The sequence below is a fragment of the Sinocyclocheilus anshuiensis genome, unplaced genomic scaffold (genome assembly GCF_001515605.1).
Source record: "Sinocyclocheilus anshuiensis isolate Anshui unplaced genomic scaffold, SAMN03320099.WGS_v1.1 scaffold807, whole genome shotgun sequence".
NCBI lineage: Eukaryota > Metazoa > Chordata > Actinopteri > Cypriniformes > Cyprinidae > Sinocyclocheilus > Sinocyclocheilus anshuiensis.
In genome coordinates this window covers 981,000-1,006,806 of record NW_015551077.1, presented here as the reverse complement: position 1 = coordinate 1,006,806, position 25,807 = coordinate 981,000, and the positions used below count along the sequence as shown (strand labels likewise).

At 34.7% G+C, this 25,807-nt stretch overlaps 1 protein-coding gene across 1 annotated transcript in view; it reads left to right on the top strand.

Moving 5' to 3' along the window:
* The window catches only part of LOC107662463 (genetic suppressor element 1-like), a 53,837-nt gene extending 30,746 nt beyond the window's left edge, over positions 1 to 23,091 (top strand). Inside the window, exons 3-16 of the mRNA XM_016452502.1 lie at positions 2,019 to 2,200; positions 5,341 to 5,504; positions 5,599 to 5,799; positions 8,491 to 8,658; positions 10,585 to 10,889; positions 12,889 to 13,192; positions 14,247 to 14,743; positions 15,737 to 15,849; positions 15,970 to 16,243; positions 18,275 to 18,388; positions 18,475 to 18,783; positions 18,870 to 19,124; positions 19,855 to 19,958; positions 22,044 to 23,091. Of these exons, the coding sequence (XP_016307988.1) occupies positions 2,019 to 2,200; positions 5,341 to 5,504; positions 5,599 to 5,799; positions 8,491 to 8,658; positions 10,585 to 10,889; positions 12,889 to 13,192; positions 14,247 to 14,743; positions 15,737 to 15,849; positions 15,970 to 16,243; positions 18,275 to 18,388; positions 18,475 to 18,783; positions 18,870 to 19,124; positions 19,855 to 19,958; positions 22,044 to 22,181 (3,128 nt within the window). The 3' untranslated portion in view covers positions 22,182 to 23,091. The remainder of the gene's footprint in view (positions 1 to 2,018; positions 2,201 to 5,340; positions 5,505 to 5,598; positions 5,800 to 8,490; positions 8,659 to 10,584; positions 10,890 to 12,888; positions 13,193 to 14,246; positions 14,744 to 15,736; positions 15,850 to 15,969; positions 16,244 to 18,274; positions 18,389 to 18,474; positions 18,784 to 18,869; positions 19,125 to 19,854; positions 19,959 to 22,043) is intronic.
* Positions 23,092 to 25,807: the final 2,716 nt, after the last annotated feature.

Below are 25,807 nucleotides of genomic sequence, written 5' to 3'. Positions count from 1 at the left end.
TGAACCATTATAGTGCAGGAAATAATCTGCCTAGCAACTGGAACAGCGTTACAATATTAATAGATAAATGTATGTGTTACATAAGTTGTTAATCTGAAATTCATGTTCACATATTTGCGTGTTTTCTTCTCTCATCCAGATCTCCGTGTCCCTCACTGGTGCTTTGTTTCTCAAGTGACATTTCCATTTTCTTGCTTCTAGTCAGCGCTCAGAAGTTCATGCTTACCATGAAATGAATACTGAAGTCCTGCAGGGCTGTTTTTACTGCAGTTGGCAGCTAATAGTTTTGATTCATAAGATGGCAGCAATTAATATTGAATTTTATTTGATACATTTTATTTTAATATAGAATTTTATTTGATGTGAAAGTATAGAAGACTGCAGAATGATGAGAGATGAAAGTATTTTATTTTAATATATTCTATAAAATTTTTATATATTCTAATATATTATTATATATTATATTTTATTTTATTTAACATTATTTTAACATGTATTTTAAATATATATATATATATATATATATATGTACATATATAAAATATTTATTAATGTTTTTTTCAACATTGCTCAACTCATCTGTCTTATTTAAATTCACATAATTTAATATATAAAATATAACATCGGTCTAATATTCAATTAAATAAAATGTCATTTATGTATACAATACTTTTTGTATTTATATTTGATAAGATATGGGAATAAATTGATTTTTTTTACATCTTATTAATTTTAATATAAATTATTATGAATTAATTAATTACGTCTAATTAATTTGACTAACTTAATAATTTTCAGTGAATTTTTCTCTATATTTTTCTATATATACATTTTTAATATATTATTTTAATATATATTATATGGTATTAAAACAGTATATTTAAATAAATTATGTTTTATTAATTAATAAATAAACAAACAATTATAATATTTAAAAAATATATTTATAATATTTATAAAACATTTTTTTCAAGATTTCTTCTAACTCTGTTTCCATTTCTAGCCATTGCATGTTTCATCGCATTTTTTCTCCCCAGTAAAATAATTGTTAATAAATAGATTTATATTTGATAACGTATGAAAATAAATTATTATATTTACATCTGAATTTTTATTTAAATGAAAATGATGTTTAATATGAGAGATATAAAAGTAACCACTCTGGTACCGGTGTGTTGCTGTGGAAAGCAGTGAAAAAGTATACTATTTAGCCGATGTTATACAAACATATTTGAGTGCTCAATGCTGATACTGACCAATCAGAATGCAGTATTCTGGAGCTCGGTGTAATAAATAGTGATATAACGTTCACGTGAAGTTTCTCTCTCTGTGCACTTGGTTGTGAGACACACAGACTGTCTTTGTTTTGTGTTCTGGAGGGTCATTGACAATTCAGACATGTATGCGCGCACACACACACACACACTCGAACGGTCTTTGATCACAGTAAAACGCTGCATTACCACGGTATGAGTGTGTGTTTGTGTTTACCGCAGGGAGATGGCAGTGTTTGTTTCTTTATCTCTTTAAACTGGCATCTGATCTGACAGCCCAGAGGGGCCTTTGATAGCGGCGAGGCTGGCAGTCAGGGAAGTGATTATGTATGTTCACTTCATCTGACAAGTTGTTAGTTCAGTCTGGCATGCAAACACACATAAATAAATCCCCTTCCTTTGCCACTTCTACTGGTCTAGATAGTCTGTCTTTGCCTCTGATGTTATTATACAGTACGGTTCTCGTAGATTGTTGAGTGCTGCATCTGATAATAAACGAAAATAATGATTTTAAATCGACTTTAATTTTATTTATATTATTTTGATATCATATACATATGATATAAAATAATATATTAAAATAAAGACAGTTGTTTATTGTATTTATTTCTATTAATGTAAATAAATAAAATAAATAATTTTTCTATTTTTCAAGATTGCTCAACTGTCTTATATTTCATTAAATTCAGTCGATATGAAAAGTTTAATTGATTTCTCTGAACTCATCTGTCTTCTCTTTCACAGGTTCCATTAGTAGCGAGTCATCACATGTTTCCTCCCCAGTGACCAATCACATTTCTCCGGTCAGTACGCCGAAGCGGGTTGCCATGGGTACCAGCCTGGGCCCGCCCACGGGCACCCCTCCTGTGGTCACCATCGCCCCGACTAAAACAGTCAATGGCTTCTGGAGGTCTGAAGGACGCCAGGTATGACAGAACTGAGTTTTGTCTCTCTAAAGCCAAGTTCACACTACAGGATTTTAAGCCAGATTTAAGCCAGATTTGCAAGTAAATATCTGGACCTGTCAGCCGACTCAACATCACGTGGTGTCAGGTGTCACGACGAGCTGCAGCCAATCAGAGAGCAAGGCATGGGTTGAGAACAGCAGAAGAAAAACAGCTGCAGCAACACGGCTTTAAGAAAAGCTTGGAAAGAAGAAATGGAGTGAAATTTTTCAGAACATATCATCACGCAAACAGTTGCAGCACTGATTTCTTCCCATTGCCATTTACAAATCAACAACTCCATCGTTTAAAGTCGTGTAGTGTGAACTTGGCTTTATCTGACACACATTTAAGGTCGGGGAGTCTTTACTAATGAGCTGATGAGTTGAATCAGGTGTGTCTGAGTAGGGAGATGTCTAAAATGTGCAGTGTTGGGGGTTCTAAATGACTAAATTTTCTATTCAAAAATTTGACTTTTGTGGCTTTTAGTCCATGTATGTTTTGAGTTCATCTGTATATGCTAATGCATTCATAAAAGTTGAGAAAACTCATATGCCCATTGAAAATTACACACAGAAAACCTCAATTATACAGTTAATGTGCATTTATTCTTTTATTTGTTTGTTTGGTTGGTTGTTTTAGTAATATTATTATTTATGTTTGATTATAAATATAAATTCACATATTTGCATCTTATTTATTTTAATATAAATTATTTATTGAATTTTTATGTATACTTAATTTTGATATTTTAATATCATGTATATGATAAAAGAATAGTATATTAAAATAAATAAAAAGAAATCCAATATTAGAATAAAATATTTATTAATTTGTATTTTTCAAGATGGTCAACTCATCTATCTTACATATATAAAATAGTTATTAAAGGGGTCATATGATGTTGCTAAAAAGAACATTATTTTGTGTATTTGCTGTAATGAAATGTGTTTATGTGGTTTCTTTATGCACCAAGAGCTTGTAACACTCCAAAGAGAAAGAAAAAATTGAAATCGCGTCATATGTCCGCTTTAATTTATTTGATAATATGGGACAATAATGATTTGTAACCTAATTTATTTTAATACATTACTTTAAAATAAAATAATATATTAATAAAAATAATTCATATAATATAATATAATATTTTAATATGTATTAAAATATGTATTAAAATAATTATTTATTATATGTATTGGTATTTAAATAAATAAATAAATGTGATAATAACAGAATAGTTATTCATTTATTTTTCAAATTTTCAAGATTGCTCAATTAATCTGTACTATATTTATTATTTGATAATATAGGAAAATAAAAGAATATATTTACATTTAATTTATTTTAACAGAAATTAATGATTTCTATGAATGAATGATATATGATAGTAAAATAATATATTCAAATAAATGATATAAATGATGGTATTAAATGATACAGTTATACAGTTAATGTACATTATTTGCTCTTCATTATATAACACAGAGTATGATATTTGACCAACAAGCCGATGATGAAAAAAGGTGATACTACTTTAAATAATCTTCAGAGATGTTCTGGTGTCCTAAAATCTCTGTTCATTCAAATAATCTATGATCTACCATGAGCACAAAGGAATAGTAACTAGTCCAGAATGCCGTGAGGTCATTCATTTGGTTGTGAAATGAAAACCGTATGTTAATGACGGTGACTTTTCCTTTATCTTTGCCAATCAATACAAACAGAACCATCTCTCCAGACCTCTTGATCCTCAGACTTCTGCTCTGAAGAAGGATTGAGGTCCTGATGGGCTCGCAGGGTTTAAATTGGGCTGGATTAGTGCAAACGGGCTGATCTGTGGGGGTCCTGCATGTCCATTATTTTGGTGATTCTCAGGCGCGATGACAAGATCATGCCAGAAGAGTGTGTGTGTGTGTGTGTGTGTGTGTGTGTGTGTGTGTGTGAATGTTCAGCTCTCGTTCTGTGTGGCTTTGTAAGTTTATTTAGCGCTGCAGTCAGGGGACATCAGGAGAGACAATGGGCACTTTCCCCTGATCAAACTAGCCTCTCTCTGTTTACACAAAGAGTCTTCTGTAGCTCGGCCCGGAGAGACAGAGACGGGATAAAGGAACCAAAGCTCCGGATATATTCAGTCCATTTTCAGTCGTGCTGTCTCTCTTCTTTGTGCCTGGCTCGACCACACACACACACACACACACACACACACTGTCGCTGTTTCATCCACAAACTCCATATTTGGCACCTATTTGTGATTGAATTACATACATATGGGTTTATATATGTATTTGTTCTTACAGTTCAGTAATTAAAATAAAACTAAAATAAAACAAAATGAAAAATGTAAAAAAAACAAACGAAAACGAAAATTCTAAAACTGAGATGAAGTACTAATATGACTAAATCTGAAATAAAATTAATATTAGATTATCTATAAAGGAATATAAAAAACTAATAAAAAATAACAAAAGCACATTTCTAAAACAAACTAAAATGAAAACCAAATTATAAAAATAATTCAAATTAATTAAAAATAAAAAAAATTATAAATATTCTAATACTATATAAATAATACTAAAACAACACTGTGTTGAGCATGATTTTTTTTTTTTTTATTAAAGTTTTTGCTTTTTTTCTGGGTCTTAAAATCATAATTAAGAAAAAAAAATTTAATTTTTGAAAAGAAATCCTTAAGTAATTTAGCATAATGTTTTATTATTTATTTTCTTATTTCTCATTAAAAAAACTCACATGTATTCAAGCTGTAAGGAAACTGTTACGTACCACAAATACACATTTGGAAAAGACTTGAAAAGATGTTTTTCTTTATTTTGGACGTTCCAAACACTGACTGTGTGAACGCAGCCATAGATCCATTTACATGAATTCTCACTTCAACATATAAGGTGCTATGCATTGGTGAGAACCAATACATAGCACCTTATATATTAAATCATTATGGCTACAGCATATGTAATGTCTGTTCAATATTTACTGATCCAGATCTGTTTTTTGAAAATTGAATTCACTGACTGGATTTTTAAAAAACAAAAAATTATATAGGTCAATAACCTGCAAAATATTCCCATGATGCCCTAACATAAATGTTTTTTTCTTTTTTTGAGGCTGATACAGGATTAAGAGGGTCCGGCCATGAGCGTTTGGCCCCAGATCGGCCTTTACCAGGCCAGGAGAAGCCCTCCTTCTCTCTCCCTCCGTACCTGGGTTCAGCCCATCCTTTCAGCATGACCCCGAGTGCTCTGATGCAGGACCCGCGTCTGCAGACTCAGTCAGTACAGAGGCCGTCGCTCACATACTCACACCTGCACATTCTACTGCGCTCTGTCACTCATCCGTTGTTCCTCTCTCTCTCGCTCTCTCAGCTTGTCCCGGCAGGTTCCTCATATGCTGCTAGCAGGGGCTCAGGATGAGTATGTTCGCGATGGCTTTCGTCCGTATGCCTCCGCTGAAGAGCTGCGCATGCCTTTAGGGCTCCCTCTAGGGCTCAGCCCAGGAACTGCAGCCGACGCTCTGGCGTACTTTCACTCAGGATATTTGCCTCACCCCTCGCTCGCTTCATACAGGTGTGTGCTGTAGTTTGAATATTAAATAAAATTTCCTATATTGGACATGAAATACAATTATAATCTTAAAGTATACTTCAGTTTTGATGCAAATGCTTAGCCTATGCATGCAGCCGAATATTAGTCTGTTTGATAGCATGTACAAACGCAAGCAATCGTCACATGCGCGCTAGAAATATTCATCCTTGTCCAGTATTTGCGCTATTTCTCTCTAGAAGTTATGAGCGGTAAATATATTTTCATTCTCTTTTAAACTAGAGTTGAAAGTTTTTGTTAACCGTCTCAGTTTGTTGTTGTTCCATCTCCTGTCTCTTTTATTTTAACTGTGAAACAACGACACGGACAGTGGCGCCACCTTGTGGACAAACACATTTAGTAATTTCAGTAGGAATCTACACAATCCAGCAAAAAATTTCCCCATGCAGATTTCGCATCGAGTTCATTTGGTCATGCATATTTGCCATGTTGTCCTGCAGAAAGCTGCTTGGTTTGATAGCGATTTCTCATAATAGACCGAGATGTCGCCAAATTTTGTCCGAAGTGTACTTTGATTTTGACGCAAATACTTTTGATGCAAAATAGTGTTTGCAACAGCCTAACGCACAGACTTTCATAGTATAATCCAACACAGGCACTCCACATGCACACTAGAAAGATTCATCCTTGTCTAGTATTTGCATTATTTCTCTCCAGAAGTTATAAGCGATAAATATATTTTCGTTCTCTTTTAAACTAAAGTTGCGTGTATCTCTTAACCATCTCAAAGGCGTTGATTATTGTTGTGTCTCCATTAGTTTGATGTTCCGTCTCCGTCTCTGTCAACTGTGAAACAACAACCAACATACAGTGGCGCCACCTTGTGGACAAACTAAGTAGTGTAAAACAATCATGGTGCATGTGCAAGATTAGCGTACAAAGTAAGCGTGGTTAGAAAAATCTGGCTGTGCATGTACAGGACGCAAGCTCTATGCTGATGATGAAATGTGCTTAACGCACACTGTACACTTACCCTACGCGCATAAACAAAGTATACTTCAGGTTAAGTAGTATTGGTTGGGTCAGGGGCCTAATTGGACTAAATGTCACTTTTTTGGAGTCTTTTTTTTGTTCTTCTTGCTACACCTGTGAGAAAATGCACAGGTTGCAGGAAAAATGCATTGGCATTCAATATTGCTTTCACAATTTTCACAGACAAAATCTAGTAATTTCAGTAGGAATTTTGCATTGGGTTTATTTGGTCATGCAAATGCCAGGTTGCCAGGTTGTATTCAACCGAATAAATGTTTACCCAATGAAATGCACCTCACAGACATACAGTTTTTGCCTGTTAACAGCATAACATGGTACTAACAGCGCTAAGGTCATGTGTTCGCTAAACTCATTCTCAGGGTAAAAAATGTGTGAAAAATGCTTTGGATAAGTATCTGCCAAATGCATACATGTAAATGTTTATCTCAATAACTATTTTTGTACGTGTCCTCTGATCTGGTCGTAGTTTATATTACACCACAGTTATCACATTGCTGATAGTTGCTGATAGATGATTCAAATGTTTGGTTGTGAGCCCAGATATTTGATCTTAGTGTTACACCACCAAAGATGGTTACTTGCTTTATAGGGATTTTTCTTCTTTTTTTTTGGTGATGCTCTTCTCTCACCGTGTATTATAGTTGAACCACCAGATTATAAAGAAATGGCATGAAATATTTTAAATTGTATTAATATATTTGTGTGACTCTGAACCGTCAGATCAGCTCAGCTGTTCCGTGTGTGAATGTTTGGCATGCTGTCTCGTCTCCTGCACATGATTTAATGGCTTTAATGACGGAAGTGAACCTCAGGCTTGGACACACACACACACACACATGAACAGATGTACTGCTGTCTGAGACACAGACAGCACACACACACACACACACACATATCCGAACGGATGTATGTATGTATGGCAAGTCTGTTCTTTTTGTATGCTAGATTTGTCAGTCTTTTACCAAAAACACTCCAAAACTGAGTATTTCCCTATGGCAAAGTGACGTTTGATCTTGATGGTTATATTATAATAGACATTTATTAAATATATATTATAATGTAAACAAACATAAAAATACAAAGAAGTTATTAATATATATAGATAGATATATATCTGACAGAACAGGACATTTCCTGCGCTTTTCAAACGAAAGACTGTGCGGACAAAGACTAACAAATTCCAGATCATTCAGATCAAATACTGAAACGAAGCTGCAAAAACCACGAGAGCATCATGACTGCCTACATTTACATCTATTCAGTGTTCAGAGTTCAGCCAATCAGAACAAAGGCAACGTTTTAAAGGTACAGTAGCAAAAAAAAACAAAAAACGTTCATTTTTATGTTTAGTGAGAGTGTGGAAAATAGACTGGATTTGTTTGTGTTTGTCCGCACAGTCTTTCATTTGAAAAGCGCAGGAAATGTCCTGTTCTGTCAGATGTATGGACAGTCTCTCGGTTTGATCCTCTTTTGTCATCTCTCTCTCTCTGTCCGTATGAATAACACCCTCAGCGTGTGTCTTTGTGGTGAGACAGCACCGACAGAAATAGGCAGTGCTGTTCATGTCGCAGGGCCAGAAAGCAGAGGTTAATGAACGAGCCGGTTATTTATAGAGGCACTAATTAGCTGCTCTCTCTGTCTCTGCTTCCTGTGGCTGATCAGGATGGAGGATTATTACAGTCTGTCCGCTCTCCGCTCGCATTACTACCCGCTTCCAGAGGGGGGAACCCTGCCGGCCCTCCACCCGTCTGCTGTGCACCTGCCCATGCCGGGCGTCTTTTACCCTCCTGACATCGCACACCAGTCGCTGTCAGCGCTGCACTCTGAGAGGTACATGAACACACACGCACACACACACACACACACACACACACACACGCACGCACGCACGCACACTACACATGTACAAGATGGAATGAATAATTATAATGGCTGCAACTTGCGCATTTAATCCATTATTCATCGTTTTTTTCAGATAAAAAAAAAAAGTGGCGAAACAATTTCACTTAGAAATTGCTAGTAAATTACAGAGAATTACAAAGTAAATTACAAAGGATTACAGAGAAACAGCATGTAACACACTGAATTAAACATGAAATGCTGAAGTATAAACTGAAATGGTATTTCCTTGTAAAACATACTCTAATGATCTGCATTGTTTTGTAGATAATTTAGTTAAATTTTATAACATTTATTTTAATCATTTAAATGTATAACATTTTATGCAGTGTACTTATGTTATAATATTTGATAACATTTAGACATTAAATTAAAACATTTATATTATTATATTAATATTAATTGATTTAATATATTAATTTATTTATTACTTTGTTGAATATTAAATATATTTTATTATTTTATTTTGGTTAATCTATATATTATATGTAGCCTACTTAAATTAAATTAATTAATTAAATAAATCTCACTAAACTTAAGAATTAAATCAGCAGTTTTTGATGCTTTACCTTTTATAATATATAATACATATAATTATTCTATACTTACATCGAATTTAGATTTTTATCATTTATATTTATACCAGTATTTATTTTTTTTTTTTTAATTATGTGAATAATTTTAAGAATATTATAATGATGTCTCATTATTAAATTATATAATTGTTGCATGCAATTATTAAATATTTAATTAATTGTAATTATTTTTGCATCTATTCGTACTACACATGTAATGGATGTTCAAGATAGAATTAATGATTATACTGGTTGCAAGACGAAGAATAGTATTAAAATCCCTTACAATTTCTACTGTTGTACATTGCTTTCTCCAGCTGATTACTGACTCCAGACTTTTAGTTGATAATTTTATTATCTATTTATTATCAATTTACTTTGTCTTTTTTATTCAATTTAATTTAAATGTAACTTTTTAAAGTAATATTTATATTTAATGTAATATTTAATGGCATTTTAAAATTACATTTTATATATTAATATATTAATTTAGTTTTATTCTTTAAAAAGATATATTAATGAAATATTTTATGTAATATACAGTAATTATTAATAGCAATACCATCTTAGGCTAATTTACCAGTTTGGTTTTTGTTTTTTCAGCAGAGTTAAAATGTTTGAAGAGATCATATAGAAATTTCAGCATTTAAAAACTGATCGCAATGTCTTTTGTAATATTTCGTTTTGTAATAATTCATTTTTCTTTTTACCTATTATCAGTTTTTCCATCTATATTGAATATTACTATTAACCTGCTGTCTTTCTCTTTCTTATATTCATCTATATTCAAAACTTTGACCATGTTTTTACCAAAACCTTCACCACAATTTGTTTACTGCCAAGCAAGAGCTTATACTTTCTTCAGTAAATACAAATCTAGTTATATATGCTGCATTATATATGCAAATTACACTAACTTTACTGTCTGCTCTCCAATTGGCTGTTGCCATGTCACAACGATGCTCATTTGCATAACGTTAAACTCTACTCAGTGATTCTTTAACTGACGCCCCCGAGTGATAATTATATGTGTAAATATGATCATTCCGGCATCATCATATGATATTCTCCCATATATCTCACACACACGCACACACACACACACGTCACCTTGACGCACACAAACACGCTCTCGCCGTCTTCCTCGTCCTCTGTACCAAACATCATCAACACTGTCCTGTGTTCCTGCAGCCTCTCGCTGAGTCTATTCTTCTTGTTCCTGTTGAGAGTGTTGCATCTCACACCATTTGTGTGCTTGTGTGTGTGTTTCGACCCTCCGCAGGCTGCAGATGGAAGAGGAGCTTCGCCAGCAGGAGAGGGAACGAGAGCGAGAGAAGGAGAGAACGCGTGAAATCCAACGAGAGCGGCAGTGGGAACAGGAGGTGCAGAGAGAGAAGGAAAGAGAGCTGGAGATTAAAAAAGAGCGAGGCAGAGACATCCAGGCGGTCAAGGCCGTGGAGAAACGCCACCTGAGTCACGAGCCGCCAGCCAGCCAACACTCGATCTCACAGTCTCATCCGTACACACACCGGCAGCCCGTGAAGGAACGAGGCACACTGGAGGAAAGACTCGCTGCTAACAGACCCGGTATGATAGATCCAAAAACACAACAAAACAAACAATATTAACATTTCCCTTCTGTAAAACACAACAGAAGATACTTTGAAGAATGTTCCAGCTGTTACATTGAAAGCCAATGGGGTCCAACATTTTCAAGCTCCAAAAAGCACATAAAAGTAGTTCCTCTGAATCCATTTGTATGAGGAACAGACTAAAGTTTAAGCCATGCGCATTCAAATTTAGCATGTGACAAGATGTGCAAGTCAGTGACATTTAATTTGTGATGAATAAAGAAGATATTATGGGTTTGGAATTATGCAAAATGATTATGATTCAAAATGAGTAAACGATTCATTTTTGGGTGAACTATTCCTTACATTTTGCCATCAGGATTTTAATACCTCTATCCTCATATGAGCATGGAAATGATGATTGCATAATTGAGATGAAAAAAAAAGTCAAAGTCTAGATATGTAAAATAATATAATGATATTTTGGTTATTATTATAGTAAAATTAATATTCAAATCATAGTATAATAGAAAATATACACTATACTGTTTAAAAGTTTGGAATAATTAAGATTTTTTTTATATATATATTTTTTTAAAGAAGTCTCTTTTGCTTACCAAAGCTGCATTTATTTGATAAAAACAATACTAAAAACAGTAATACTGTGAAATATTATTGTATTTTAAAATAACTGTTTTCTGTGGTAATATATTTTAAAATGTAATTTATTCTTGTGATATTAAAGCTGAATTTTCCGCATCCTTACACCAGTTTTCAGTGTCACATGATCCTTCAGAAATCATTCTGATATTCTGATTTGCAGCTCAAGAAACATTTCTGATTATTATCAAATTGAAAACAGATGTGCTGCTTAATATTTTTGTGAAAACTGATTTAGCATTAATTTGAAATAGAAAACTTTTTTAACGTTATAAATGCCTTTACTGTCACTTTTGAAAAAATTTTTTTTTAATAAAAGTATTATTTAAAAAAAGCAATCATACTTATCTCGAATAGTAGTGTATGGGCCTACTGCATTTATATAAATCCATTTAATATAATGGTGCAATACATCTGTTTTAAGACATCATTCACATTATTTACTTGTGAACATAAGGTACTTATTGCACATTTCATGCAGCTGGGTTCATGAATATTCAACATTTAAATTATGATTGATATTCACTCTGAGCTGCAATCCTGTGTTTAATTTCTTTGAAAACTCGTATTACCTGCAGTTTCAGTAACTGATTGCATTGCTCATGGGTAATCGGTAATTAATATAGTCACAACAATATATAACAAACAATTATTAAAAAAAAATAATTAAAGAGAAATATAAAAAAAACAACAACTAAAAACCTAAGGTAGTAAAAAAAAAAAGCAAACAAAACTACTAAAACTTTTAATTTAAAATATATTTACTTTAAAAAAAAAAAAAAACGGATAAAACTGACAGTTTGAAATATTGCCTTGTAAAATTTAAGTTGAAAAACTGTAAAAACTGTAATAAAAAAACACACATTTAACAAAATTACTAAAGCTAAAACTTGAAAAACCTAAACATAAAAAATGTCAAAGGAAATTAGAAACATTGATTCAGCAACTAACTGAAATAAATTTAATTTGAAGTACTAAAATTACAAAAAATGAGATAAAAATTACAATTAAATTAAATAATATTACAAATATTTTTTAATATTAACAAAATAAAAATATATATTAACAAAAACTAATAATGACAAAACAACATTACAAAATTACTAACTAAACTAAAATTGAAATGAAAAATGAAAATCGAAAAATAAAAGCTTTTAATAAGTGCTTCAATAGTATAGAAATAATACTGTAATTCTGAAGACAAACAAAGTGTTCCTTCATAATAATGTATCATGTAAGATGTTGCTATTTTGGTCCTTTAGTATATTTACTACATATAAATGAAATACTTACAGATGTTCCGCTTTGAGAAGCACATGTTCATTCATCTATGCATCTGTCATCTCTCAATACAGATAAACCCAAAGAAACGCCACTGCTCATGCCTCAGTCCAGTCCATACTCATCCTCAGGAGGTCCTTCATCCGTCTCAACCTCAGGCCCTGGCCTCTCTTCAAGCTTCCAGTTTGGGAAGAGCCACAGGCCCATGGTAACTCCCATGATGCTCCAGCGGCAGGAGGACGACGACAGATGGCTCTCCAGACAGAGAGCGCTGAAGGTGGAGAAAGCGGACAGACACGGCCAGGAGTTTCATCAGCAAGATAAGCAGCAGGATGTCGGTCGAACCGCAGAACCAGCAGAACAGAGACAGACTCACAGGTCAGTGTTAAAGGAAAACAAATCACATGTTAGGGGTGTGTGATATCGCAATTGTTTTTTTTTTTAACGATGTGGAAGCTGACATTGAGTATGTCACTCATTTTGCCTTGAGAGTGAAGATTTCACTGTGCTATGTAGATGTTATACAACAATTCAATAAACAAGAAGTTATTATTGTGAGTTACTTTTTACACATTTTAGACACATTATTATCTGTTTTTGCTAACAAATATAGTTCCAAACAAAGCCACAGCAGAACTGTTGTACGTATCCAAGCAAAAGACACAATGAATCAGCTGCTTGAATGAATCAGTTGAATAAATGACTCAATGACTCACTCATTAAGACAGTGACATGCCGCTATCTTCAGAGAGTTCTGAAGATGAATAAAGTGTAAATATTTGTTTGTTTGTTTGACAAAAAAACCCCATTAATCTCACAGCATTTTTTATGCAATTGTAATTGCAGTGTAAAATATCTAAATGCTGCTTTAGATGCAGCTTCTGTGCCACTTCTGCAGTGCAAAAATTAATTTTGTTGATATGATTTTATTTGATTGGTCGATAGTGTTTTATTATTCTAAATGAATGTAGTGATTAGTAAATGAATTTGACATAGAAGATGATGCATACATCTAAAAAGAGTAGAAAAATTGTAAATAAGCTAAATAAGCTGTAAATAAGCTCATAAAGGTAAAAATGTCCCATGAAAATCAATTTAAGGTGGCAAAAAAATTGCCCTTGTAACATAAAAATGCAGCTTAAAAGTAAATTTAAGGAGGCAAAAAATTCCCTCATAAAGGTAAAAATGCACCTTAAAAGTCAATTTAGGGTGGCAAAAATATTGCCCTTATAAAGGTAAAAATGGCCTTTAAAAGTCAGTTTATAACTTTATGGGGACAAATATGGCCTCATAGTGGAAAAGTGCTGTGAACTGAATATTGCACAGAAAATGAAGACTGGACAGCTTTGGGAGTCAGATCATCTGTCTTTCCATTGTGTGTTATGATTGTGCCCTCTAGTGGTGCTCTGTAGAAATGTTTTCTGTGTTTCAGGTACGGCACACACCATCATGACAGGGGTGTCAGAGACATGCCTCAACCTCTAGGGGCGCCGCCGCCTCTCATCACCCCCAAACCTCTCCCTCGGGACCAGCACCCCTCTTCTCCTGCTCCCAGCAGACTCTGGAACCCCGTCTCCCTCCTCAGCTCGCCCTCTGACCGCCCTCTGTCCCACATCCGTCCTTACTCAGGCCACAGCAGACCAAAACCTCCTGAGGAGGACGTCAGGCCCTCCACCATGCGGGTCAGCAGCCTCCTGGAGCCTGGCAAATACCTGGCAGAGCTGGAGAAATCCACCTGCAGCTTCCTGAACCAGCAGAGGGCCGCCTTCTCCCAATCGGGACAATCTGCAGACAACAGGCCACCCCAGGGACCGGCTCTAGACAGGACAGACCCCATGATGGTGTATGACCAGGCTCTCCAGCAGCACAGGAGACTCGTCAGCAAGCTTGACCTGGAGGAGAAGAAACGCAGGGAAGCCAGAGAGAAAGGTGTGGAGTGGGAGAGTAGAAAATAAGACTGTCTATCAATGTATCTATCCAACAGAGTTCTGAAGGTGGAGAAAATATATTTATTTATGTATTTATTCACCTACCTGCCTATCAGAGAGCCCTGAAGGTGAAGAAAACATAAATAAATCAATTTTATTTATGAAATAAATAAAATGTATTTATTTATGCATTTATTTACCTACCTATCTATCAGAGAGTTCAGAAAGTGGAGAAAGCATAAATATTATATATATATATAACAGAGTTCTGAATATGGAGAAAGTATAAATATTTAATAATTGGTTTATTTATTTATCAGAGTTCTGAAGATGAAGTAAAAATATTTATTTATTCATTTGCCAGACAGACATTTCTGAAGATGGAGAAAATATATTTATTTATGTATTTATTTATATAATATACTGTATATGGTATGCTTAAAAATGTAATTTAATATATAAATATATAATATAACATTATATAAAAGTTTTCTAAAAGTTTGCATGAAAATAGTGGTTTATTATGTGATTATATTTCGAAATTCACAATACCATATCAGTTATTTTGGCCAGTATAACAGTTTTTGTTATCTATATAATTTATTTATTTTATAAATGTATTTAGTTTATAAATATATTACAAAAATATATACATTTATAAATGTTTTATTTATATATTTTGTTTATATTTAAGTTTATATTTAATTTTAATTACATTTAAATTTAATTTAATTTAAATATTAAATTTAACAGATGTTAAAATTCTGAGACCAATATGTAGCAGTGTTATTAAATTATTAGTGTTTTTGAGGATTAACTTTAAGTGAGCGTTAGATGATGGCAAACAATCTAAATATAAAAATAGAGAAAATAAGCTGCACAATTAAATATCCAGTATCAACTGATATATATGTGCTCTATACTCAAATGTATTCTTCCATCCATCCATACCGTGTCTTTCAGTTGTTTTATAATAATCTTCTGCCTGTTTCAGGTTATTACTATGAATTAGATGACTCCTATGATGAGAGTGATGAGGAGGAAGTTCGAGCTCATCTGAGAAGAGTCGCTCAGCAGCCTCCTCTCAAACTAGACATGTCTACAGAGGTACAGTGACACATTTCATCAGTCAACATGACAACAGCAGCAAAACAGCGACTGTCATGAAAACTCGTATTTTATAGCACTCTCTCACAGTCAGCCACTGCGTTTCTTTTCTCTCTGCAGAAGACAAAGTTTCTGTGTTTGTTTGGACTGACGACTCTCTCTAAGCGGGATGAGCTGCTGGAGATGAAGAGGAGGAAGAGGAGGAGGATGTTGCAGGAGCGAGTCCCTTCACCCTCAGCCATGCCGAGCAAACGTAAGACTCCGTCTCCTCCTCATCCTCCCCTCAGCACGCACTTCACCCCAGAGGAGATGGACCGCACTGATGAACTGGATGACAAGAAACACTTCCTCAGCATGTTCGACCTCAGCCATGTCAGTCTGGAAGAAAGACAAAGTATGTACCCACACAAACACACCATGCACTGTCACAGTCACACTTTACGTATAATAATAACACTTTATACATAAATATTATTAAATATAAAAAATGTGTATTTATTTTATAATTATATAGTGTATAATTAATATATATGTTATGGGGGGATATATCTGAATATTTATTTAGCTAAGATATAAGAAATATAAGTATGTGTGTGTGTGTGTATGTATGTATATATATATATATACACATACAGTGGGTACGGAAATTATTCAGACCCCCAAACACAGCTGGACTCAAATGAAGGTGTAGAACCATCTCAAGGATGATCAGAAGAAATGGACAGCACCTGAGTTAAATATATGAATGTCACAGCAAAGGGTCTGAATACTTAGGACCATGTGATATTTCAGTTTTTCTTTTTTAATAAATCTGCAAAAATGTCAACAATTCTGTGTTTTTCTGTCAATATGGGGTGCTTTGTGTACATTAATGAGGAAAAAAAATTAACTTAAATGATTTTAGCAAATGGCTGCAATATAACAAAGAGTGAAAAATTTAAGGGGGTCTGAATACTTTCCGTACCCACTGTATATATATATATAAATAGTAGAGGAATATAATGCAGCGATCCAGTATCTAAGCTATAAAAGTCGCGGGGCAGTGTTGACAAGAAGTTTCTGTGCTCCTGAATGCTTCCGTGTGTGCATGATCTCTCTCTCTCACTCACTCTGTGCGAGTGATGTGTGTGCATCAATGAAAGCAGCACATTAATATAGAATGGTGATTAAACTGACTTTGAACTACCTGTGCATTAAGGAATAATTGACGACAGGCCATTGAATTATTATGCACACCAGAGTAAAAATAATGCACACCCGAGGTGGTATTCAGCCATATCTCCTGACTACTCATGTGATATTGCTCATTTAATGCATACCTGCCAGCCAATCAGGATCAAGAATTGACAAACCATGGTATATATATATTAGTGTTGGGTGATATGGTCATTTTTCAAATCGTCATATCATCAGCCCGTGAGATCGACGATACACAATATTATCGTGCATGGATGGGGCAAGAGAGAGACTCTCTGTACTTGTCATAGTATAACTATTTGGTGTTTTAAACCGCGCGGGTGCACGAGAGTGAGCCTATGAGAGCACCAATAATTGAAATAATATACTTTCAAACATACTGATAAACTAGCATGTTAAATATAAAAATACTGTATTTAAAACAGCTAGTTCATATATTTGGAGTAAAATTAAATTTAATGGATACATCAGCGCTCCGGACCGCGCGCTCCATGAGCCTGACTCACCGCCACAGAAACAAGAATGAGATGCATTCTAACATAACTGTGGCATTAAACTCAGTTAGTGAGGGCTCGGTTAAAATATTGCACATATATAGGCCGTTCAGATTACTTGCTAAAGTGCAATGAAATACTTTATATTAGCAGACGATGTCGGCTACAGTCTCTAATCCTCATTTGCGCGCGTGTGTGTGTGTGAAATGCAGTGCTGAAGTGAAATAGCGGGGCAATTTTATAGCCGAATTATAATAGGCCGCCTAATCATAATAATTATTATTATTATAATTTAATACTTTAATAGTAGAATGAGCCTAATATCGTCTTGACTATCTCTGACTATCGTCGATACATGATGCTATCGTCTATTGGCACAACCAAAATATATATATATATATATATATATATATATGAATATGAATATTTTATTTGAATAATAAAATTCCACACATTTTATAAAATGTAATTGTAAATAAATATTAATATAAGAAATGAAATTAAAAAAAATAAAAACATTATATATTATATATAAATGTAAGTATCTTCTGTAGCTTCTGAAGGGCAGTACTAAATGACAAAAAAATATGATGTTTAGCATTTATAGCATTCAGGGACTTCTGGGAATACAACTTAAGAATTACAATATTTGAAAATAATTTGTTTTAAAGGCTGGGTGTATCACAGTTTGACCAATTAATTTTGTATTTATTTATTTCTTTTTTTTACCTCAGAGAATAAGAAGATCATGGACTTGCTGGAAGCCATCAAACAAAAGACTGTTACTTTGGACACCCTCAGATACGCTACAGATACGCCCTGTTCCAGCCCGTCCACTTCAGTGTCTGGTAAGAACAACACATACAGATACAGCTTTAAACAAAGGATCAGGTTTTGGCGTTAGTCCTGACCTCTGCTTTTCCCCATCATACAGCTGTCTCACATCTCAATCAGTCAGTCAGTAATGTTCACCCTGAACCCCAAAATCACTCGCATGAAAACCCTCATCCGCCTCAAGACCCGCCACCACTGACTCCTCTCCACACTCAAGGCCAACCCAACATGACGTCCCCCAGCAGAAGAGGCCCGGGCCTGCAGGCCCTCGCCCGACCCAAGGACCAGCCGCCTGGACTGAACGGAGTAAAACTCCCCGTCTGGGAGCAAATAAACTCTGAGGAGTTCGCACAGCACTTCCATCAGTCCGTGCTGCAGTCCACTCAAATATCCCAGCAGAAACAGAAAGGTGACGATGGCTTCCTCAATAGTCAAATTTGAGAAATACAGCCGGAGACATTTTGCTTAACGGTTTTTGTGTTTGTATCCCAACAGGTGGAGCGAATGAGCAGTTTGAGCCCCCTGCGCTTCCACCTCCAGGCCTCCAGAGGGTGACAAACAAACTCCCTAATGGACAAAGCAATGGCCACTCCTGCCAAATATCAGCCCAACGCGACTCTCCAGGCATGAGGAATGACTTCTCAGCTGAGGAGGGTGTCAGTTCAGATGAAGACGATGAGGAGGAGTTGTTCAGTCCCAGGTGGAAAGGGATTGAGTCGATATTTGAGGCGTACCAGGAGTACATGCAGGGTACGTTGATGGCACTTTGAGATTCAAATGAACGTTATTTGGATATAAAGGGAACATGGTGGGCTTTGGTGGAGTTGTTTCAAACCTGTATGAGCTTCTTTCTTCTGTTTCTTCTTTCTTCTGTTGAGCACAAAAGAAGGTAATTTGAAGAATGTTTGTAACCAAACAGATGATGGTCCCTACTGACTTCTATAGTATGGAAAAAAATTGTTGTGGAAGTCAATGGCTACCAGCAACTGTTTAGTCACCAACACTCTTCAAGATGTTTTCTTTTGTGTTCAACAGAATAAAGAAACTCATATAGGTTTGGAGCGGGAGGGTAAATGATAACAGAATTTTCATTTTTGGGTGACCTATCCCTTTAAGATGGGATCACATTAGCGAAATTTTGCCCGGCAAAAAATAGTGTCTATTGTTAATAGTAGCAGCTCACACAGAAGTCACTTTCAAACCAAGCTGCTTTCTGTTGGTCAACGTGGCAAATCCATGTGACCTACTTGAACCTGTTGTGAAATCTGCATGAGAAAATCTTTCACCCTTGTGCAAAACTCCCAATCTTGTGAATTCCTGGATTTCATTCGTGAAAATTCGCCAAACAATGGGAAACGTGAGCCCACATTTAGGCTGCTTTGATTTGTCTGTGGTTGCAGAATGTTGGCCTTTCAATGTATGTTTGCTTTCTGCTGTATGATTATAGTGTATTGCTGACCTCTCTCTCTCTCTCTTTTAGAGAGAAGTATAGAGCAGCAGGTTCTCCAGAGCGAGTGTAGACATCTGGAGACGCAGCATTACAATCTCACTCTGACATCTGAGCAGCTTTCTCATAGCATGAGGGTAAGAGCATATTATGTTTGTATTTGTATATTTTTGCATATTTTATTTTCTTTTTTAAAGATTATTATATTTTTTATGTTTTATTATTTTTACACAGAAAGGGTTAGTAAGCATTTCTTCACACACATTGTTTACATCTTGGGGCTATTTCATTGAGTATTTTAATGGTTTTAAATTCACTTCCATTGCAATCCCTCAAATTTTTCTTTTTATATTTCTTGCAAATATTATCCCACAACTGCCGTAGATTTGGCTTAACGTTTAATTAACCTGAATATTCATTTTTCATCAACATAGTTTATATATATATATATATATATGTGACCCTGGAGCACAAAAGCAGTCATAAGTAGCACTGGTATATTTGTAGCAATAGCCAAAAAAACATTGTATGTGTCAAAATTAATGATTTTTCTTTTATGCCAAAAATCTTAGGATATTAAGTAAAGATCATGTTCCATGAAGATATTTTGTAAATTTCCTACCGTAAATATATCAAAACGTAATTTGATTAGTAATATGCATTGCTAAGAACTTCATTTGGACAACTTTAAAGACGATTTTCTCAATATTTTGATTTTTTTGCACCCTCAGATTCCAGATTTTCAAATAGTTGTATCTCGGCCAAATATTGTCCTATCCTAACAAACCATACATCAATGAAAAGCTTATTTATTCATGATGTATAAATCTCAATTTCAAAAAATTGACCCTTATGAATGGTTTTGTGGTCCAGGGTCACATATATGTTGATGAAAAAAATATATATATAATGTATGTGTGTGTGTGTGTGTGTGTGTGTGTATGATTATTAATGTGTTAATAATTATAAAATAATTCAATATTATAGAAATATATATTCTAGAAATATATACTGAATGTTAAATAAATATTATAAATTATATATTTTATGTACAATATTTATATAACATTTAAATAAATTATCATGTAATAACCATGTAATCATGTAATGATTGTGTGTGTGTGTGTATTATATAAATTATATATATAATTTTATTAGATTTATATTTTGTATAAATATGTGTGTGTGTGTGTATTATATAAATTATATATATAATTTTATTATATTTATATTTTGTATAAATATTATCATTATATAATTTTATATAATTTATAATATTTACAACATTCACCATCTTTCTGAATATCTGCTTATTTATAAAAATTGTGAAACAACTTGAGTAATGATTTAAATAAAATAAAAAAATGCTTACTACAATACGATTCCTCATCATTGTAGTGTTTTTTTTTTTTACAGACATATTGAATCAAATATCTGAAAAATAACGCAAAACACCGAGAACAAAAAGTATCAAAATGGTCCTCTGATGACATGTTCGTTATTTACGGCAATAATATCTGACTTTAATTTGATCCCAAACTTAGCAGAAGCATCTTCGTGACGTCATCTTTAACGGCATTTCTGTATAGTTGAACGATTGACTGCGTCAAAGTTACTATGGGTTCTGGAAACCGTTGTAATTAGCTAGTTAATTTCTCCAGTGATGCATGGCACTGAGATAGTTAAGCAGCGAGTTAAGGCCCGTTAACACCAAGCACGATAACTATAAAGATATAGTTCTAAAAATCTTTCTCAATATTAAAGAATAGCAGAGTTCACACCACAACTATAACGATAACGATACAGAGGAACGATATCGTTGTGATCACTTTCAAAACGATTTTTTTCTAGCTGATGAACGATAAAAACACTGACAGCCAATCAGAATCAATCCTGCTGTAACGAGCTCAAGAATTTAAAGCGGCAGACGCATGTACGCTTAGAATAAACAGACGATATCGTTGGCTGGTGTGGACGCTAATATCATTATCTTTATAGTTATCGTTCTTGGTGTGAACGGGGCTTTACTGTATGTCGTTGTAAGGGAAACTCTGGCCAGTATTTGTCGGTGTTGACAATCACATTAACAGAAATGTTAGCTCCCCCTTGTGTCAGCTTCGAAATCTACCAACTGTCAATGGATTATTTTGTGAATTTTGAATTAATATTGTTTAAACAAACTATGTATGTATGTATGTTTTCTCTTTTTCCCCCATAACTAGGACCTGTTGGCACAGAAGCACAATCTGGCGCTAAAGAGAGATCGTATGCAGGCCGAACTGGAGCACATCAAGAAATGTTTGACATTGCCATTATTACACTGGCACAGAGGATACTACAAGAGACCTTCCCCGAGGTGACCGTACTCACCCTGAAGATGGGCCACAGAGTGACAGGGATCAATGTGGCTTCAAACTTCATTTACCGAACATGTGATGATTTCAGCTTTGGCATGAAGAAGATAGACAAGCTATTGTTCATTATCTGGTGCCAGTGTCTGACGCCTCACCTGCACTACAAGTCCAACCACTAGATATAACAAAACAGGCATTCAACAGCCATCTTGAATATCCATTACTTGACATACGGACTACATTTGACAGGACGTTTGCCAAGAGGTGCAGAAAACCAACCCAGAGCTGGATATGCACTTACAACTGATCTCTCAGACATTTGGTACAAAACTCTTGTTCTGGATGATGGGCCGATGTGGAATTTTGTTCAAATGTTTTCGTATTTATACAGTTTTTAAAAGAATATGATTGTGTAAAATACTCTCGAATCACATTTTTGTATGTTTTTATTATTAATGATTAATTATAAAATTTGGAATATAAATATTTAAATGCTTTTTGCAGGGAAAAAATGTGTTGACAAGGTACTGCTGGTCAGATCGGGAGAAATGTTGGAGAAAGAAGGAACTGAAGTGGGTTGAATTGAGTTTTCATTTCAAAATCTCGTAAGAAATGTTAGTTTATTAATTGTAATTGTCCGAAAGTCATGAAAGTGTTTGTCATAACAGTGTTCCTGTATGTTTTCTTATTCTCTCTTCGTCTCCCACCAAACCAACATTTCAATCGACTAGTACACGGCTATTTGAAAATGGAAAATAAACCGATCCAATGTGGGAATTACTTTATAATAACTTTCAATAATGACAAACGGCATATAATATTTAGCAGACCAGCAGTTCATGTACATTCAAGTGCTTCATGGCAGTTTTTTATGTGAATGTACATTAAATAAATCAAGCAATCGATCATGATAATATTGATAATCAAAAAATATAAATAAATAATACAAATATATTTATAATTGTATATATAAAATAATTTAAAAAATGTAGCAGCTGAGGATCTCGAATAATACCAGTGAAATAATAATACCAATCAATTGAATATTATATTTTCTGTTTAATTTATAATTTGAATTAATTATTGATTTCTGTATTACTTTATTTCTAAAATGATTATGGAATGACACAAATGGGCCCCTTTAAATCAACATTCTGTTCAACATTATATGCTTGTTTAATACTGTCTGTTATGGACTTATTATAATCATGAAAGTAATTATAAAGTGTTACCAAAATGTTTTATGTATAACTTGGCCAATATGATTTAATTTTCAGCCTAGCTGCCACGAGAAGTCATTTTATACAGAAATTAGTGCCACAATGTTTTGTTTGGCGGCAGCTACTGAAAAAACATTATCACTATATTAATTATAATCTAAAACCGAACGCGTTTGACGTGTTGAATTTTAAAGAAATTTCCAATGCCACAAGTCTGTGTCAAGATGTCTATCCTCCACTTTTTCTTTATGACACTTCAAACGCGGACCTGAAGGCCTGTAGTTATTATGGCATATTGTTTAAAACAAGAATGGCTTATGAAAAATCTGTTTGTAGGAAACAGAAAGGAAATGGAACAGCTGTGGTTGTGGCAAAAAAAAAGAAAAAAAAAGAAATCTTAAATGTTTTTAGTTGTAATTTTTAGTGGAATGAAATGTGAGTTAATATATTATTTGTTGAAGGTAGAAATATTTATGGATATATCTGTGTATATGCTGATGAAAAATTAATTTCTTGCCATATTTTGTCTACAAAAACTCTCATGCAATGAATGAAGTAAGGACTCATTCACAAGAGTAATGTGAATTTTCAGTTGTTTCTTGACTCTTTATGATTTACAAAGCAGCAAAATAAACTTGATATATGCTTTTTGTTTTACTGTATATTATTGTTAATATATTATTAATGCACTCTCCAAGTAAGCGACAGTAACTGGCAGTCAGTTTGTGTTGGCTAAAGGTTATCAGGCTGTTTGTCGGCAGAGTTTGGTTCCTCCTATCCTGCTTCACATTGTTCTGTTGAAGCTTGTACTCCAGTTTGTCCCCTGCAGTGTTTTTCATCACAATGCATCTTCTTCAGCATCGCATGCGTTCAGTCCTTCTGTCTTCCCAGACCTGAAGGCCACCTTCATCTTGTTCAGCAGGTCATTCAGGTCCTTTCTGATCCACAGCTTGGAAAACAATACACTGCCTGTGATGGAAGTACTCAGTCTGTACAAACGTTTGCAGAGATTTCTCCATAAAAGCAGTAAATTAAAGGGGTCATATGATGCGATTTCAAGTTTTCCTTTCTCTTTGGAGTGTTACAGGCTGTTCGGGAACAGATAAGATCCCTAAAGTTGCAAAGACTAAAGTCTCAACCCCAAAGAGTTATTCTTTATAAAAGTTAAGACTCGTCCACGCCCTCCTAAAACGCCTCGTTTAAACACGCCCCCACATGTCTACGTCACGATGTGGGAAGATTTGCATAACACCGCCCAAATGTTCACGCAAAGAAGTAACTTTTATTCTTGCTGTAGCGGTGCATAAAGAAGATCTGTAAAGTTGCAAAGACTAAAGTCTCAAATCCAAAGAGATATTCTTTATAAAAGTTAAGAGTCAATCACGCCTACCTAAAACGGCCATCTCTAATGTCTACGTCACGATGTGGGAAGATTTGCATAACACCGCCCAAATGTTCACGCAAAGAAGTAACTTTTATTCTTGCTGTAGCATTGTTGCTGCCGCCACCATGTTGTGGAGACACCATGTGTTTCGTTGTGAAAGCAAAAATACTTTGGTCTTCCAAAAGAGGACACGATTAGAAATCAGTGGTTAAGTTGTATTTACAAAACTATTCCAGAACAGTTCAACCCAAATATTCAGAAGTGTCCAGCGCATTTTATGGAGAACTGTTTCCTGAACCTGCAGAGTAGCCTACAACGCGTCTGTGCACAAAGGCTGTTTCTATAAAGTGGGGCAGTTCCAACTTTGCAAGGATAGTCTGGCGCTTCTGACTCACAGCCTGTAAGTACGTTTTCATATTTAAAGGGGTCATATGATGCGATTTCAATTTTTCCTTTCTCGTTGGAGTGTTACAAGCTCTTGGTGCATAAAGAAGATCTGTAAAGTTGCAAAGACTAAAGTCTCAAATCCAAAGAAATATTCTTTATAAAAGTTAAGAGTCAGCCACACCTACCTAAAACGGCTCGTTCTAACACGCCCCCACATACCTATGTCACTATGTGGGAAGATTTGCATAACGCCGCCCAAATGTTCACGCAAAGAAAAAAGGCGTAACTTTTATTCTCGCTGTAGTATTGTTGTTGCCGCCGCTGCCATGTCGTGAAGGCGCTGTGTGTTTCGTTGTGAAAGCGAAACTACTTTGTTTGGCCTTCCAAAAGAGGACGATATCTGCTTCGTCATGCCTAGAGCTGATCCATGCTGGTCGCTGAGGAAATACATCAACTTCACGCTGTGGATCGCCGGATCGGCTTTCACCATGGACGAAGCGGAGTCCAGCCTGGCGTCGTCACATGTGGTTGCCGCAAGCTCGCCCGCCTCCGCTCACTCTAGCCGCTGGCCTGAAAGCAAAACTATTTTGTTTGGTCTTCCAAAAGAGGACACAACTAGAAATCAGTGGTTAAGTTGTATT